Genomic DNA, 16,015 nt, shown 5'->3' with positions numbered 1-16,015 from the left:
TTTGGGTTAATCACCACGGCTATATTCGATACGCCAAACGGCAGACACAGGCTCCGAGGTAGGCTTATGGAGTCGTCTTAATACAGCCTATGCATTGTAGTATGTATAATGGTGATCTTGGTATACATACTGGTAATAGGCTGGCTTCGGAAAAGGCCCGAGACCTTTCCCGACATTATGTCAGACCAAAAAGCCGGGCTCTGCTGTTTACAGCAAGGCCTGTATTTAATTTAATTTAATTAAATAAATTTATTTATAAAATATTACAATAATCTATTTATTTAAAAGTATAAAGAAAATATTTTAAAATTTTATTAAGAAAAAGTATTTTAATAAAAAGAAATAAATTTTTTAAGAATATATATTAAAATATATATATAACTACTAATACTAAATAAAAAAAAATAGATAAAAATTATAGTTTTATTATTAAACTAAATAAGTAAACTTTTATTTATTATCTTTAATAAAGGATTAGCTTCTGTCTTTAATACAGTAGCTGACTTAATACCAATAACTCTATCCATATGAGTAAGAATAGATTTGCAGACTAGTAGCTGCTGGGAGGTCGCGCGCTTGCAAGATGTAATGATTTTCAATGGCTGAAGAATAATCAGGGCCCCGGCCCCATCATTGGGCGTGGGTACAGGCTGGCCACTCGGGTCCACTTCAGCTAAGGCGTAGGGAACACATGAGAGCATATCGTCGATAGTTACGCGAACATCATGCTCTAGAGCGGGCAAGTAGTCGGCCCATCCAGCGCTTATAGCGTACCCCCCTCTGGCGCCCTGTCGTATCCTTTCTTCGAGATATTCCAGCGCGCTTATCAAAAGAATCAGACGTGATAAGCGAATTAAGATAATCGTGCAGGCGGTTTCCGGGTCGTAGTAGTGCGACCCTGTGGCAACCTTTCCAAGGGCGATAGGTACTGTACGATCCTCAAACGTGTTTCTCCAGTAGACTGGGGCCTCTTCATCCCAGGTATCAAACTTATAGAGAATCTGGAAGCAGTCTTCCAGTAATTGAGCGTCTACCGCCTCTTGGTCGCACGATGTGAAAGTCTCTGTTGAGCGCCGAATACCACTTGTGCAGCTAACCAGAGCATGCCTCAAGTGCAGCATTTCCGTCGTTAAAGACATGCCGCGCATCAGCGGGTCGAAAAGGCCGAGAAAATGCTCCATCCCGCCAGGGTCGCTATAGGTGTCGTCGTTATGCAAAAATGAGTAAATGTGCTGGAGAGTTTAGTAAAGGCTCTAGACTAAGAGAGAAAGGTAGCTTACAATTCGCAGAAGCGAAAGGATATAGAGCTCAAAGCCCCTACCCGTAGCCAACTGCTCAAGCCCCCTCATCTCTAGAAGGGAATAAAGCCCGGATACATGCTCGCTGGGGTCACCAAAGCCTTCGCCGCTGATATCCTTGAAAGTGCAAAGCAAAAGGACTGAAGCAAGGACTTTGTCATCAGTGATGCCTTGCCCGGAGGATATAGTATCCTGGAGCATGCCGATAGCTCGACCATAATTACGGTAAGATTGCACCCGAAGCCTGTCGCATCCAAGCTGGTTGTAGGCAGCCATCCGAGCTACGCTCAGGGCAGTAACCTCCAAAAGGCCGTGGCCATCGCGGTTCAAGATACTGGGGAGGCAGGTCATGTTGCTCGGATAACTATCCGCCCTATTGCGGGCTACAAAACGATGGATAAAGTAGCTTAGGGAGGCGCGGTCATCATCACATAGATCTATGATGGGAGATCTAACCAGCATTGCACTTTGAGACTGCACACGTTTGATTGGGTCCCAGGCACGTTCGTCGTCGTTACCGTTAGTATTCACGTGTTGTGACGGGTTTGGTGACTTGGAGCGGGATAGACCTGGAGAGGCCGCCCTCGAGCCTTTGAAACTAGAGCTTTGCAATGGCTGGCGGAATGGAAACTGGTCAGTATATCCCGGGCAGGGTAAGCCGTGGACGTAGCAGCGATGACAGGTAGGCTTTGTCTCGTCGCACTTGAATTTGTTAGCGATAGTGGAATTGTTAAGCACAGTCGAATGATTCCGCACCTTGATCTTGCGCTGCCGACAGCGGATGCAGCCAGTGCTGAAACGACCGGGAAATACCATTATGGATAGATAGAGCTGGTTAACAGCAGTACTTTTGCAAATGGATGCGACAAATACGACAAGGGCGAAACCAAGGAGGTATTGGAAACGGGTCATGAAACGTAGAGGTTACGGTAGGAATGTTGGTTTGTGGGGACCCCAGATTCTCTGCCGAGGAAGAAGACATTAAAGACCCACCGTCTCCGGGGTAGATGCGGGGTGCTGAGCCGGGCTATGTCTCCTTACATACTTTTGGGCTCTGGTGTATGCTACTCCTCTTTGAAGATTGTTATTGTTATGCAGGTTATTCGGTAAGGTTCCGGGTTTCTTGTCTGAAATATAACACAGAACCTAATTTCGCCTCTTGTGTGGTGGAGTACAGGACTGTAGTAGTTAGGCAGGAATGTGATCTTGATTATTTATTGAGGTGCCAGGCAAGACTAACTAGTCCACGTTTAGATCCCCCTTGCGACCCTGTCATCGCCATCCAATAGGGAGGCCTAGCTAATCCCCGACTAGAAATCGCGTGAGCCGCAATGACCTCCAACTTCATATTCGCCGGCGGCCCGTTGGAGCATATTGCCTGGCGTAATTGGCAATTCCACACAATGATAGAGTTTTTATACCATCTCACTATTGATTCCAGTAAATAAGCTTCGCAATACTGGACGTTCTGTCATCTGACACGTAGACATTCATGGTGTCTTGCTGTTATCCGCTTCATGTGATTTCGGTTCAGTCGGAAGTATCCAACTCTTAGCAGCCGGCTATATATATCACCAGCTCGCTCGCTATATTTTGCCCTACTTCAAGCTCTCTACTTATACATTTCTCTCGTTCCAACTTGTCATCTAAAGCCACCATCCCCCATGTTGTCTACAGTATTCAAGTTCGCATTCCTCCTTCCGCTAGCAGTTGGGGGTCTTGCTACTCCTTCGCCTCCGGAACTCGCGAGGCGCGCAGTCGCACCTCCCTCAGAGGATCCCTTCTACAAGGCCCCAGCCGGGTATGAAGATGCCTCTCCGGGAGATATTTTGGCATACCGCAAGGCACCAGCCAAACTTGCTGCCTTCCAGGCGATCCCGTTGAACGTGAAGGACGTTTGGCAAGTCTCATATAGAAGCACCGACGTTTTTGGAAAACCACAGGCTTCTGTCAGCACTATTATAATTCCTTATAACGCCGACTATTCCAAAGTCATCTCCTACCAGATCGCCGAGGATGCTGCGTACATCAATTGCTCTCCTTCTTACGTCTTGCAGCAAGGCACCAACACGACTTATGCTGGCACCAGCAGCATAGAGGTCCTTCTCATGGCTGGAGCTCTCAGGCAGGGCTGGATCGTGAGCTCTCCCGATTGGGAGGGTCCTCAGTCAAGCTTTATCGAAGGTGTCCAAGCTGGACAATCCACTCTAGACTCCATCCGTGCCGCCCTGAAATCTAACAAGTTCACGGGGATCAAACCAAGCGCAGCCGTACAAATGTGGGGTTATTCTGGAGGTCAGTACTGCGTGATAACCTGTCTATGCTTATCCCTGAGACTGTAACTAACACTGAGGTAGGTGCTCTTGCATCGGAGTTTGCCGCAGAACTGCAGGCTTCCTATGCTCCGGAGCTCAACATTATCGGAATGGCGATTGGTGGCACTACGCCAAATGTTCAGAGCGTCTACAAAACTATCAACAATGGTCTTTTTGTCGGCCTTAGCTTCGCAGCTCTCGGAAGCCTCACCAAGATTTTCCCTGATGTTAAGGATGCCATTGATGCTCAACTTGTCCCTTCCAAGAAAGACGCCTTTTATTCATCTCTTGAACGTTGCTTCTATGACGATGTGGTGAGCTACGCGTTCCAGAACTCTTCTACCTACTTCAAGTCGGACATCATGAAGGATCCAACTGTGTCTCGCTACTTGAACAGCAACTGCAACCAGGGTTCTCATGGCACCCCAGGAATGCCAATCTTCTGGTACAAGGCGCAGAATGACGAGATCTCTCCAGTTGCTGACACAGATGCCGTTGTGGAGAAATACTGTTCCGCCGGCGTGTCCGTCACCTATGTTCGGGAGGCGGCTGGTGAGCACTTCACTGAGGCAGCTCTTAGTATTGGCGATGTACTTAATTTCCTTACGGCTCGTTTTTCTGGAACCCCTATTTCTGGGTGCACGACCAGAGATGTATTCTTGAGCCCCTTATCATCCCCAAGCACCGCTAAGACGGCTGGCACGTTTATTGTTGGAACTCTACTTAGTCTGATTAGTATTCCTATTGGATTAAGTCACCTTTAAGTTAGCTAGTTTAGTAAGGCTAATACCTTAAGCTAAGGAGTCTTAGATTTATTTATTTAAGATTAAGGCAATTACTAAATTAGTAACTATATATATTATATATTAGGCTTAGTGTTAGTATATACCATTTAGCTTAATGTACTCCCTAATGGGGATTGCCCGAGACCTTTTCCGACAGTATGTCAGACTAAAAGACCGGGCTCCGCTGTATACAGCAAGGCCTGTAGTCACTTCACGGAATACGAAGAACGTAACCGAGATCTGCAGTGGGTCTTATGGGTAAGGGTATCATCTTAGAGACTCACAAGCTTACGGAATATTATCCGATATCTTCTCCGGTCTAAGCTAGATTATCATGTATCTCCAGCTATCAACTGAATAAGCATTCTTCGAGACAAAATAATTTGTAGTCTTGAAATAACGACCCTATTTGCAATAAGCATTTCATTGTTTTCTTCTGTATCTTTTACCTGGATTCCCACCGTGCTTAGCGCCCTATAGCCCGCAACGATGAAGCTGTCAGAAACTATGCAGCCTAGTCAGATATTGGCGACAAAGCGTAAAATTCCTGTGCGCACCCTTAATCTATTGAGTATTGCGGCAGTCGCTCACCATTATTCTTCTAGATTTCGGAGAGCCAATACACAAATGGTGCGAAGAGAAATGGGACGGAGAAAACAAAAGCCGACGTGAAGAAATCGCTATCCAGTGAATACAAGCATCTTGAACTTCTCTACTCCCCGTCCGTTGAGATGAAGATATGGGCCATCGCTGAGAGAAGCCTCAACATGGTATGTCCTTTGCAGATTAGAGTGAAAATTAGAGTGAAAATCTAACACCCAAACCAGCCAGAGCCGCCTACCTGGTTCCCGGAATATACCAAACCCGGAAGCACTGAGTATGTCTACAGAGATGCTTCGTTCTGGACCTCGGGCTTCTTTCCGGGATTGCTCTACCTGATCATGGAGCGTAGAAAGAAATTCCAAACCGAACTGCGACTTCTTGGCCTTTCTCGACCAAAGCCAGACTTTCCTCACACGCTTCAGCTTGAGTACTGCTCTCTTACCTATTTGTAATCAACACACGTTGCTGATAAATTATTGCTAGATATGCCTCCAAATGGTGGACAGAGAGTCTCCACCAAAACGGGTCTCTCATGGGCACGCACGATCTGGGGTTCATGATTTGCCCTTGGGCTCGTTTGCAGTGGGATCTACATCGTGACCCAAAGGCGTTTGACACATTGATGACGGCCGCCAATACCCTAGCCGACCGTTTCTCGGACAAGGTCGGTTGCATACGATCATGGGATGTCTGCCAGACAAAAGTCTACTCGTTCACGGACCCAAGCAAGGACTTTCTTGTCATTATTGTAAGTTTGATGTCCGAAAATGGACTTCTTATGGTCAGACGAACATTGCTGACTCAACAGGACAATATGATGAACCTCGACCTCCTCTTCTGGGCGGCATCCAAAGCCTCTTCCCCAGCTGACTCGACCCGATTCTTCGACATTGCCATGGCCCATGCTCGCACATCGAGAGAGTACCTTATTCGTGCCGACTGGTCAAGCTACCACGTTGCCAACTTCGACCCCTCGACCGGCGCTCTCAAAGAACGTCTTACAAACCAGGGCTACAGCCATACATCCTGTTGGTCGCGAGGTCAGGCATGGGCCATTGCAGGGTTCGCAAAGTCTTATGAATGGAGCGGCGAGAGTTCTTTTCTTGACACGGCCAAGAACTGTGCCGATTACTTCTTGAGGAGATTACCCGATACACATATTCCGCCATGGGACTTTGACGCACAGGACGAGTCTGCTGCTACGCAACCCCCAGACACAAGCGCAGCCATGGTCGCTGCTTACGGCATGCTGCTTATCCATCAATCCCTCCAGAGCCGCTCCGAGGCATCTCCGTACCTCGACCATGCCCTGCGGATAGTAGATGCTGTTTGCGAGAGGCACTTGAACCCTGCCGCCAGCCATAAACAGGACCTGGGGACGATTCCTACAGTGGAAAATGGTCGTGCCACTGTCGTCAAGTGTGTCGAGACAGCTGCGGGACTCGGAGACACCATCCTCAACGGAGCGACTATTAACAACTTCGAATTTGCGCCACGTCGTTGGGCCGATCATGGGCTTGTGTATGCTGATTACTTTTTCGTCCTGTTTGGAAACAAGCTTCTAGAAATGAACGCGTTGAGGTCATTAGCATAGATTGAGTAGAGGTATCTTAAATCACGAATGTAAACTTTTTATCTATACTTGTCATATCGTCCCCTGAACCTATATTTCTGCTGCAGGTGAGAGGGCAAATTTTGTTGCCAACGAGCGAAGATCCTAGCATCAATAATATCAAGCTTAAAGCTTTTCCTTCTTACCAGAACAAAGAGCACGTAGAGCCCTAGGCTGCACAAATGATAATAGTCTGTGGCCATTTTCATTGCCATGTTAGATCGCCACGACTGAATTGGCTTTGATCCTGCGGTGCTCAGTAGATACATTGTCTTCAACTTCACTAAATAAACAGAGAGAACGTTGTCTTCAGCTTCAGATCTAGCCAAAGAATAGTTCATTCGTCGCAATCTTCTTAGAGAATCATGTTAGTAGAGTACAGATCCCTGGAGCGGAGATAGCTCTGAGAATTGGCCCCAAAACACCATCAGAGCTGCTCTGAACGGGGGCGGGTCATTGGTGACGCCATGTGGGTATGTCAGTGGCGTGGTCGCTGGGTAAAACAACTGCTAGCGGAGGATACGACGGTATCGCCTGTGGGGGCGTCGGGCGTAGTTCCGATAGATCCCCCGTCCTCCGCCTCCACGTTTCCCCGCAGTAGCTCTTGTTTGTGACTTGTGACTTATACACTTGCAGTGTACTGTAATTGTATCGGAGCTGCGCCAGCTTCGAGTTGTAGTTATATGAAGCATTCTTGTCTTCGTCCATCACTTTTGCTCATCACTAGGTGTTCAGAGTAACTACACATCGACTAGATCAACTCTTGACATATCCTAGACTTTATCGAAGCCCAAGATCCGTCATGGTTAAAGCAATCGAGGTACAGCATAGTGATTCCATCACTCCTGCTGAGGCAACTGCCAATCACGGTCAAAAGACCGCAACCGCAGATCTTGAGGTACTGTAGAACATGCCCGCGGCTTACATCACCAATGTACTAACATCTCAATTCTAGACTGCCAACTACGCCCAAGATGCCCCGATCGAGATTGACGACAAGACAAACAAGGAGCTTTTCTGGACTATCAACAGGCGCATCCTAGCTTGTATGCTCGGAACATACTTTTGCCAATCTCTGGACAAGGGCACGCTCGGATTTTCGTCTGTTATGGGTATCCAGGAAGACGCCAATCTCCACGGACAGCAGTTCTCGTAAGTAGAGCCGTCCGCGCTCTTGTGGCAATGGGGATAGCACACGAGATACCTGATTCAACGTACTGACGTCTTGACCAATCAGATGGCTAGGAACAATCCTTTACATGGGAGTTCTCGTCGGCGAATATCCTACCAATTTCCTGCTCCAAAAGCTACCTGTTGCCAAGTACTTGGCGACCAATGTCTTCTGTTGGGGGGTTGTGATTGCCTGTTCTGCGGCTGCCAAGAACTTTGCTAGCCTCATGGTAGTTCGTTTTCTTTTGGGTATGTTCGAGTCCTGCGTTCAGCCGGCTTTTATCATCATGTGAGTCATAGACATCCCCGACCCCTTTGCAGCTCTTCCGATCTAATGATATGGTGCGATAGGACGAGTATGTGGTACACAAAGCGGGAACAAAGCATCTTGACGTCTCTCTGGTACTGTATGACTGGAGTTCAGCTCATGGTATGAAAGGTCCATCTAAGGGTAACACCGAGGTATCATGTACTAACAAAAGCACTTGTAGGTTGGTGGCATCATTGCATGGGGAGTGTCTCACTACAAGGATGGAGTCATCTATCCTTGGCAACTACTGTTCCTCGTCCTTGGACTACTCACCTGTGTCTGGGGCGTATTCATCGGCTGGTGGCTGCCCGATTCTCCCATGAAAGCAAAGTGCTTCAACGAAGACCAGAAGCGGCTCATGGTTGAGCGTGTTCGTGCCAACGAGACCGGTATCCAGAACAAATCTTACAAACGGTATCAGGCCATCGAAGCAGCCACGGATCCCATTGTTTGGTGCTATGTTATGCTCCAACTCACCTCTACTCTGATCATCGGCGGTCTGGGTGTCTTTTCGAATCTCATCATTTCCTCCTTCGGATTCACCTATCTCCAGACCCAGCTTCTTAACATTGCCCAGGGTGCTGTGACAATCGTAGTCATGGTCGGAAGCGCCACACTTGCAACAGCCACGGGGCAGACTGCATGGGTGATGCACGCGTGGACAATGTAAGTTGACAAAATGGCTCTGACCAAAGCACTTGAGTACTAACCCATGTATCAGCCCTCCTATCATTGGAACTGCCATCATCTACAGCATCCCTCCGACGTCTTCGAACCGCGTCGGTCTACTCATCGCCTTTTACTGTACACAATTCTATCTCGCCGAGGGAAACCTGATCTTTTCCCTGATCTCTCGCAACATTGCCGGCCAGACAAAGAAGTCTACCACGCTGGCCATCACCTTCGTGGCTTGGGCTGCTGGTAATATGACCGCCCCACAGGTATGTTGAAACCTGCATGCATTCTTAAGATATTTACTGATGTTGCCAAGATCTTCCAAAAGTCCGATTCGCCTCGTTATGAGAAAGGGTTTACGGCGCATTTCTGTCTATACGTTCTCTTCAACATTTTCCTTGTCATCCTTCGGCTCTTGTTGGTTCGCCGTAATGCCAACAAGAGAAAGGCGGCTCTGGAAGCATCTCCTGCAGTCGATGACAGTGGCAAGCAAACTGAGAGTGACCAGTTGGGACACCTGAATGCCTTCGCAGATTTGACAGATAAGGAGAATCCTGACTTCAGGTACGACTTTTGATGTAACGGTATGCGAACTACCGGTCAGGGATATTGTGGTCGTCTTAGGAGGAGTACGTGACGAGAGACTATCTATTGTGAAGACGATGTTGTTATATAGTATACAGCAGCTGGAAATAGCATGTCGTTATCATCCCATCATGAATTGAACATAATAGTTCTCAACAGCGACAGTTTCATCTCGATAACTCGAGCACGTTATTTGAACATCAATTTAATGGCTAAAGAACAAATGGGGACCGGTCGCGCTTGATTCTCTATAGTTGACCTAAGCTGAGTCTATTAGGCTGATACCCAGAAGGATACCCAGTTCGTTTAGCTGAGCCACTAGTAGTCTAATGGAGATACTCGACTTTTAAGTCAAGTTACATATAAAGCTGATCTGACTTCCATTGTCATTTCCTTTCATGTCGTAGACAGGTCGATATGTCATGCAACCATCCCAGTTGTGTTATTTGTAGTTGAAGCCCGTCACTAAGAACTTTCAATTGACCACACACAGTTTAACTCTCAATTCCCTACATACTATCCTAAAACCACCGCTTCGCCTCTTCAACCTTCAGCCTCATCGTGCAGGGTGTACCAGCGCAAAACCTCAAGCCGACAGGCGATAGAGGAGGGTACCGTATCCAAGAACATCATAGCCTCCACTGTTGGGTCCATAATTACCGCCTCCGCCCTCAACCCCAGCGGTAGAGTTACCATTAGTTTGATCGCGATACATCTTGGTCCAGGAAGCGTTGGCATGTTTGATATCGTTGTAGTGTGCATAGACAAGCTCAAAACCTGGGCGATGGGTGTACCTGCTATCCGCTGAGATAACAGTCTGACTGCCTTCGTAACTCTCGTACAGCGTATACGGGACGTCGTACCCAACGTTATACTTCGAGACATATTCGGAGCTTGATTCATATTAGCTACTGGTCATACAAGGCTTGGGACAGCGGGGTTTACTTACGCATGAAGCCCAGCATCTCCCAATGTGGCAAACAAGTCATCCCCCTGGTTGTACCCTTGTTGCATAACAACCCCGAGCAGAGAAATGTCTAGAGTAGCGTGGCCCTGGTCTCTCCCAGCCTCTTGGCCTTGGGACAAAATCTTGCCGCTGCCGGACTCGGTATAGTTCTTGTAGATGAAATTGTTGATCGCTCCGCGTCCGTCTCCGCTGAGGAAATAGTTTTTACCATAGTTGTACATCGTTTGGTTGTCAGTAAATACGCCGATTGCCATGATATTGGCGATGTTGCAAAAGTCCCAGTTTGCGTACTGTAACTCAATTATTAGCTCGATTTGTTCCGATGTTGGTAATTGTAGAAAAGAAACTAACGTAATGATACTCGTCTTGCCCGTTGTGGGTTGTCAAGAATCTGTAACTCTCTGAGAAGAAGACATCCTCGAGGAACGTCTTCATCTGGTCTTGATCCGAGGCATTCCAGCCGCTGTATGAACGCAAAAGCTCTGCTGCATTAGCAAGCTGATAGCCGTAGATACCAGCAGCGAGGAAGCGATCACTGCTACCACCAATGGCCACCATGGTAGACGACCAAGCATTGAGGATAGCAACAGCCGCGTCGGCGTATTGGTCGTCTCCCTGGATGTGCCATCGGATGGCAAGCTGATATGCCGCATGTGCGTCGTTGTAGAGGCGACCATAGTTTTCCGCGTGAGTACCATCCGAGCCGCGGTAAATGGTGGGTTGAGGGTCTGGCTCGTATGTTGGTGATGCATGGCTATTGTTGAGCAAGAGTTGCCAATCTGTGGTCCATGGCTCATCACCCTTGAGTACGTGATTCTTGGCTCTTTCCAAGTCCCGAGACGTGTGCAAGAGGCCAGGATGGACGAACCCGGTCACGGATGCAGCCAGCGCGACGATACAAACGATTGCTTTGGCTACCATGTTGAGTTTGGTGCAGATGGTTGTTGTCTTCCCTGACGAGCTGTGTATTTGTTAACTGAGAACTTGAGACCTGCGACTGAGAGCTTGTAGCATCACAGAAAACGAAGGCCTGGGAATGCGAAACTATTATAACCTCTCAACTACCAGGTGGAGAGTATGTATTGCTCCGATATACGGTAGTTCAATGGAGAGATCGCTGGATTTCGCAGTGATCTGATGCCACGTAACATGAGCCAGAGAGGAGAAAACAGGATGTCGAAGCCGCTCCCATAACTTTTCCCGATAGACTTCCAATAACTGAAATGATCGCCATAAAAATTGGAGTGTCGTACTTTGCAGGCGCGTGTGCCAGTAATGGTTGCTCACGGTCCTCGCGATTGACAAGGTTACTCTTCCGGTTCAATGGAATTGAGTAACAGAAACCTCTGTGGTATAGAAGGAACTGCTTCATCTACGACTTGAAAAGCGCAGGCATGGGGACTGCATTGGCTTGGCTGCAATAGTTCTGCCTACTCTATGAGAAAAGTTGGTTTGCTTCTGGCCATACTGAATAACACAGGGATGCCGTTTCAGGTGAGTTAACTCAACATCATGGGACAAGACTCCTTCAGTGGACGGAGAAACAATTATTCGTTGCCGTTGATGACACACCCCATGCCACCACATACCGCTCTAGGATTTCCCCATGACGCCAAAACAGCCAGGAACCCGAGGTCTCACTCAAACCGGCCCAAGGAACAGAATAGAACGTGCGGAATACCTCAGGGAAGCCCAACTCCTCTGATCAAACCTGCTTGGGTGGTGACCGATCAATCCTCCGATTACGTGCCATGTGCGACTTGTGTGTTGGCGCTAGGAACATCATTGCGATTCCTGATCATTAAACGGGTGCAGGAGATTATCCTCCACTCTCTGGCCTGACGATCATTCCCCGGATTCCCCAGACTTTCCCCGCAACTGCATGCGCGATTAATTACCCGCATTGACTTGCTGGTTTGGAGCAATCATGCCGAAAGGTGACCAGGATTTTCATCAAACTGAAATTAGTTGTCGGAGCTGGCCCGAGAGATCCTCCGTGATGAGCCACTAAACCGTATTGATCAGTAATCGTAAGACACCAATAGCGTCTCTGCATTGCTTATAACCCACGACACATATTTACTTGATTGCACCTTTTGTTGATCTCTGCAGTAGCGAAAGCCTACCGGTTCACGTTCAGTAATAGGTGGAGAATAACAAAGCCATTTTTGGCAACTCGCAACTCTCAGCCTTGTTGAAATCAGCGAAAACAGTTCAAGATGAAACTGCTTACTGTATGGTACGTCCCTGTATCACGTTCGTCACTTGACTAATATAGACTTAGTGGTCACTCTTACTCATATCGGGGGTCGCTGGTCTCGTGCAGGATGTCCCGAGCATCAATGGTAATTCCACCAACATCAATATTGACCATCACTGACCCATTGTGCAGCTGCGATTCCGTATGTCCCTTGGACCGAGGGCATGAAGCGGAAGCCATCCGACTTCAACCATCCGGGTCTCTGGCATTCTCACAACGACCTTGAAATCATGAGAAACGGCGTTCTCAAAGGGCTTGACCCATGGAAGTCAGGCTACGAACAGTTTGCCAACAGCAGCTTCTCGCAGGCCTCTTACAAGATGAACGGTCCATATGCTGTGATTTCCCGCGGATCTATCAGCAACTACACCTCGTTTGCAAATGACGCTCGCGCCGCTTACCATAATGCTATTATGTGTATGTTCCCTCTCTTCACTATGCGTTTATATAAGCATTTAAAGCTAATTGCGATATCACAGGGTATATCACCAAGGATCAAGGCCATTGGGATCGCTCTACTACCATTTTAGATGCTTGGGGTACCAACTTGACCAACATCATTGGGACCGACCGCTCCCTGCTCATCGGCATTGAAGGAACCCTGTTTGCAAACGCTGCAGAGATCATGCGATGGGAGGGCGGCTGGACGGAGGTAGGAGCAAAGTGGCAGGGAGGCCAAGGGTTTAGTATTCAGCTCTACTGGCTGTTTCTTCGACAGAGCTTGATCATTGGCCAGGCCAACTACGGCATCGCTTCCATCAAAGCTTTGATGGACTACGCAGTGTACCTCGAGGATGTCTCAGCATACAACTTTGCCATTTGGTCATGGAAGAACGATTGGTGCGCTGGCATTGACGCAACCATCAACTCCAAGACAGGTCAGAGCTCCGAGTCTGGCCGGGACCAGAGCCATGTCATGTCTGGTCTTGGTTGGCTTGCCCTTGCCGCTAGAACCTCCAAGACTCAAGGATACGACTTATTCGGGTATGGAAATAACTTGCTTCTCAAAGGAGCGGAGTACACAGCCAAATACAACCTGAACGAAACAGTGCCATATGATTCGAAATGGCGTCGATGCGAATCAGTTCTGGTAAATGGCCCCTGGCAAAACATCTCTGAGTTCAACAGAGGCATTGTGCAACAGGTTTCGGGTGGAGTGAAGAAAGCACCGGCAGTGTGGGACCTCCTCTACTATACTTCTGAGGCCAAGGGACTGAACAATCCGTGGACTACCAAGGCCAAGGAAGCATACGATGCTGCAGGCGGAGAAGTGGTGACTGGAGGTGAAATGCCTGGCTTTGGAGATCTGCTCTGGGCTACATCGAAGAAATAGTTAGATCCTAGACTAGTCCCGGGGGATAGATTGTGGTAATATGAGACACTTTGAGACTATGTAGTGTTATTTTCTACAATTCCATGAATGTACATCTGCAGTCTAGCCTTCATTACATAGAACTCCGACTCAAGATGTAGTGGGAACTAGTCTGCTACTTCAAAAGTCAATATGTTACGTGTCGCGCGTTAAGAAGTTAATTGGTATTTTTCAGTGTGTTGGCTTGATATATCTCGTTGAGATGTCATAAGCTTTAACTATCAATCAATCGCGCGCCAAGCCAGTTCTTCGACTGGAGATCTAAGTGCCAACTGTAAAAGATCCCTCTCAGTGCAGCATGGTGGAAGCATTCGAATTTAATTAAACTCCAGTCATATGAAGCGATGTGGAAGAAATGATAAACGCAACAATTGATCTACAATAGGCTGTAGTCTAATTACATTTTCTAGACTTGATACTGCTATAGAAAGCCTCACTATTTAGAAATAACCAGGACCTTTGTCTGCGTTGGCTTGATGCTTTTCAAGCCAACCTTGCCTGCAGACGCAACAACCGCCTTTCCTGCCCAGACGTCCCTGATCTTCATCTGTTTCTCAATAGAAAGACCAGGGATGTTTTCCAATGATATCTCAACGTCTACGTCGCCGCTGCTATAGTTCTGGACCAAGATCACATGTTGCCTCTTCCCAGAACTCAGTGGCCCTGCCCAAACCTGATAACTGCCCTCCTTAGATAGCTTTGGCAGATACACCGCAGGCTTACCCGCGTCATCCTGGTTCAGGGCGATGATGTCCTTGTTCTTGTAAATGGCGAGCGAGGTATCACTGATGTTCTTGAGATCAGCACCGATGATAAGGGGAGACTTGAGGGCAGCCCAAAAGGAGAAGTGGGTTTGCTCCTCCAGCTCCGTCATGGTCCAGGTTCCGATCTCCAGCATGTCCATGTCGGCTGTATTAGGAATTAGTCTAAGTCCTTTGGTGAAATGGCATCGCTGATGAATTCACTTACCCCAAGAGCCTGGTTTCGAGAATGGGCTGATTTCTCTCATCTTGCGTATCATGGTTAAGACGCTGACCCCCGCATAGCCTTGGTTCATGCAGTAAGCCGTCTGGCATACAGTTGGTCTATCCTTCGCAAAAGACGAGTAAATGTCGCCCGACATACGATAAGACTCGCCAATCTGATCCGCCCAGAGCCAGGGAAACTGGTTACCCCATTCGCAAAGCGAATAGAAGATCTGACGACCCGAGGCACTCAGCGCGTACGACATCTTGAGAAATCGCTCCTGAACGGAGAGGGTGTTGCTTTGGAAGCCACCGCAGTTGTCATACTTGAGGTAGTCGACACCCCAATCAGCAAAGGTTTGTGCGTCAATTTCCTCATAGCCATGGCTTCCAGGATACCTTCCGCACGTTAAGATACCGGCATCACTATAGACCCCGAGCTTGAGTCCCTTGGAGTGAACGTAAGAGGCTGTGTCAGGGATACCGCCAGGAAACCTGGTGAGATTTGCTGCAAGCTTGCCGTCTGAATCACGCTCATCATCTTGCCACCCGTCGTCGATTAAAACGTGGTCGTAGCCAACCTTGGCAAGACCATTATCAACGAGGGCGTTGGCAGTTGACCTGACCAGCTCGTCGCTCACATTGAGCTTGAAGCTGTTCCATGAATTCCAGCCTTTCTCGAGTCAGTATTGTACTCGAAGCGGCATGTGCTCGACAACTCACCCATCTGTGGCTTCTGGGCCAAAGCCTTGGCTGCCAAGGCAGCCCTTGCCGAGAGCAAAACATAGAAAATAGATCTCATTGTGATTAATGAACTGAGGTGTCAGGAAAGGTTGGTGCAACGCGGAATATTCTGAACTGGGACCTTGTTGCGGCCTCAAGTATTCATGTGTAGATCAAGTCGATGTTGACGAATTGAGATACGATACAATACCTCCGCTATTTCTTCCACGCCGCCTGACACGGAATGTCCAATTTCAGGGACATGTCTTGGTGAACGGCTGTTCGGACGAACTACCGGACCAATACCCCATACCCATACCCCTACTCCGCACTTACGCCTCCCCCCAGCCCCCGGACGGCCCCCCGCAATTCCCA

General features: G+C 48.1%; 7 protein-coding genes across 7 annotated transcripts; 4 read left to right on the top strand and 3 right to left on the bottom strand.

The window, feature by feature from the left end:
* Positions 1–434: 434 nt before the first annotated feature.
* On the bottom strand, positions 435–2,114 carry FPRO_10184 (uncharacterized protein; the record flags this gene model as incomplete). The annotated part of the gene is made up of 3 exons (XM_031233657.1): positions 435–1,232; positions 1,281–2,000; positions 2,055–2,114. The coding sequence occupies 3 exons, from the start codon at positions 2,112–2,114 to the stop codon at positions 435–437; spliced, it is 1,578 nt and encodes a 525-aa protein (XP_031083472.1).
* Positions 2,115–2,962: 848 nt separating this feature from the next.
* FPRO_10183 (uncharacterized protein) lies at positions 2,963–4,377 on the top strand (the record flags this gene model as incomplete). Its single annotated transcript, XM_031233656.1, has 2 exons — positions 2,963–3,593; positions 3,656–4,377. 2 exons carry the CDS (start codon positions 2,963–2,965, stop codon positions 4,375–4,377), a joined length of 1,353 nt encoding a protein of 450 aa, XP_031083471.1.
* Positions 4,378–4,887: 510 nt separating this feature from the next.
* On the top strand, positions 4,888–6,595 carry FPRO_10182 (uncharacterized protein; the record flags this gene model as incomplete). The annotated part of the gene is made up of 5 exons (XM_031233655.1): positions 4,888–4,947; positions 5,004–5,168; positions 5,226–5,428; positions 5,485–5,749; positions 5,810–6,595. The coding sequence occupies 5 exons, from the start codon at positions 4,888–4,890 to the stop codon at positions 6,593–6,595; spliced, it is 1,479 nt and encodes a 492-aa protein (XP_031083470.1).
* Positions 6,596–7,415: 820 nt separating this feature from the next.
* On the top strand, positions 7,416–9,345 carry FPRO_10181 (uncharacterized protein; the record flags this gene model as incomplete). Its single annotated transcript, XM_031233654.1, has 7 exons — positions 7,416–7,511; positions 7,569–7,765; positions 7,851–8,072; positions 8,135–8,213; positions 8,275–8,759; positions 8,815–9,034; positions 9,085–9,345. The coding sequence occupies 7 exons, from the start codon at positions 7,416–7,418 to the stop codon at positions 9,343–9,345; spliced, it is 1,560 nt and encodes a 519-aa protein (XP_031083469.1).
* Positions 9,346–9,939: 594 nt separating this feature from the next.
* On the bottom strand, positions 9,940–11,241 carry FPRO_10180 (uncharacterized protein; the record flags this gene model as incomplete). The annotated part of the gene is made up of 3 exons (XM_031233653.1): positions 9,940–10,246; positions 10,303–10,610; positions 10,672–11,241. The coding sequence occupies 3 exons, from the start codon at positions 11,239–11,241 to the stop codon at positions 9,940–9,942; spliced, it is 1,185 nt and encodes a 394-aa protein (XP_031083468.1).
* A 1,315-nt stretch (positions 11,242–12,556) lies between these two features.
* Positions 12,557–13,913, top strand: FPRO_10179 (uncharacterized protein; the record flags this gene model as incomplete). The annotated part of the gene is made up of 4 exons (XM_031233652.1): positions 12,557–12,559; positions 12,605–12,665; positions 12,713–12,997; positions 13,060–13,913. The coding sequence occupies 4 exons, from the start codon at positions 12,557–12,559 to the stop codon at positions 13,911–13,913; spliced, it is 1,203 nt and encodes a 400-aa protein (XP_031083467.1).
* Positions 13,914–14,388: 475 nt separating this feature from the next.
* FPRO_10178 (uncharacterized protein) lies at positions 14,389–15,719 on the bottom strand (the record flags this gene model as incomplete). Its single annotated transcript, XM_031233651.1, has 3 exons — positions 14,389–14,861; positions 14,922–15,590; positions 15,641–15,719. The coding sequence occupies 3 exons, from the start codon at positions 15,717–15,719 to the stop codon at positions 14,389–14,391; spliced, it is 1,221 nt and encodes a 406-aa protein (XP_031083466.1).
* Between the last annotated feature and the right edge of the window lie 296 nt (positions 15,720–16,015).

Source organism: Fusarium proliferatum (genome assembly GCF_900067095.1).
Source record: "Fusarium proliferatum ET1 genome assembly, contig: FPRO_scaffold006, whole genome shotgun sequence".
Taxonomy (NCBI): domain Eukaryota; kingdom Fungi; phylum Ascomycota; class Sordariomycetes; order Hypocreales; family Nectriaceae; genus Fusarium; species Fusarium proliferatum.
The sequence above is the reverse complement of the archived record's forward strand: the minus strand, read 5'-3'. Positions and strand labels throughout refer to the sequence as shown.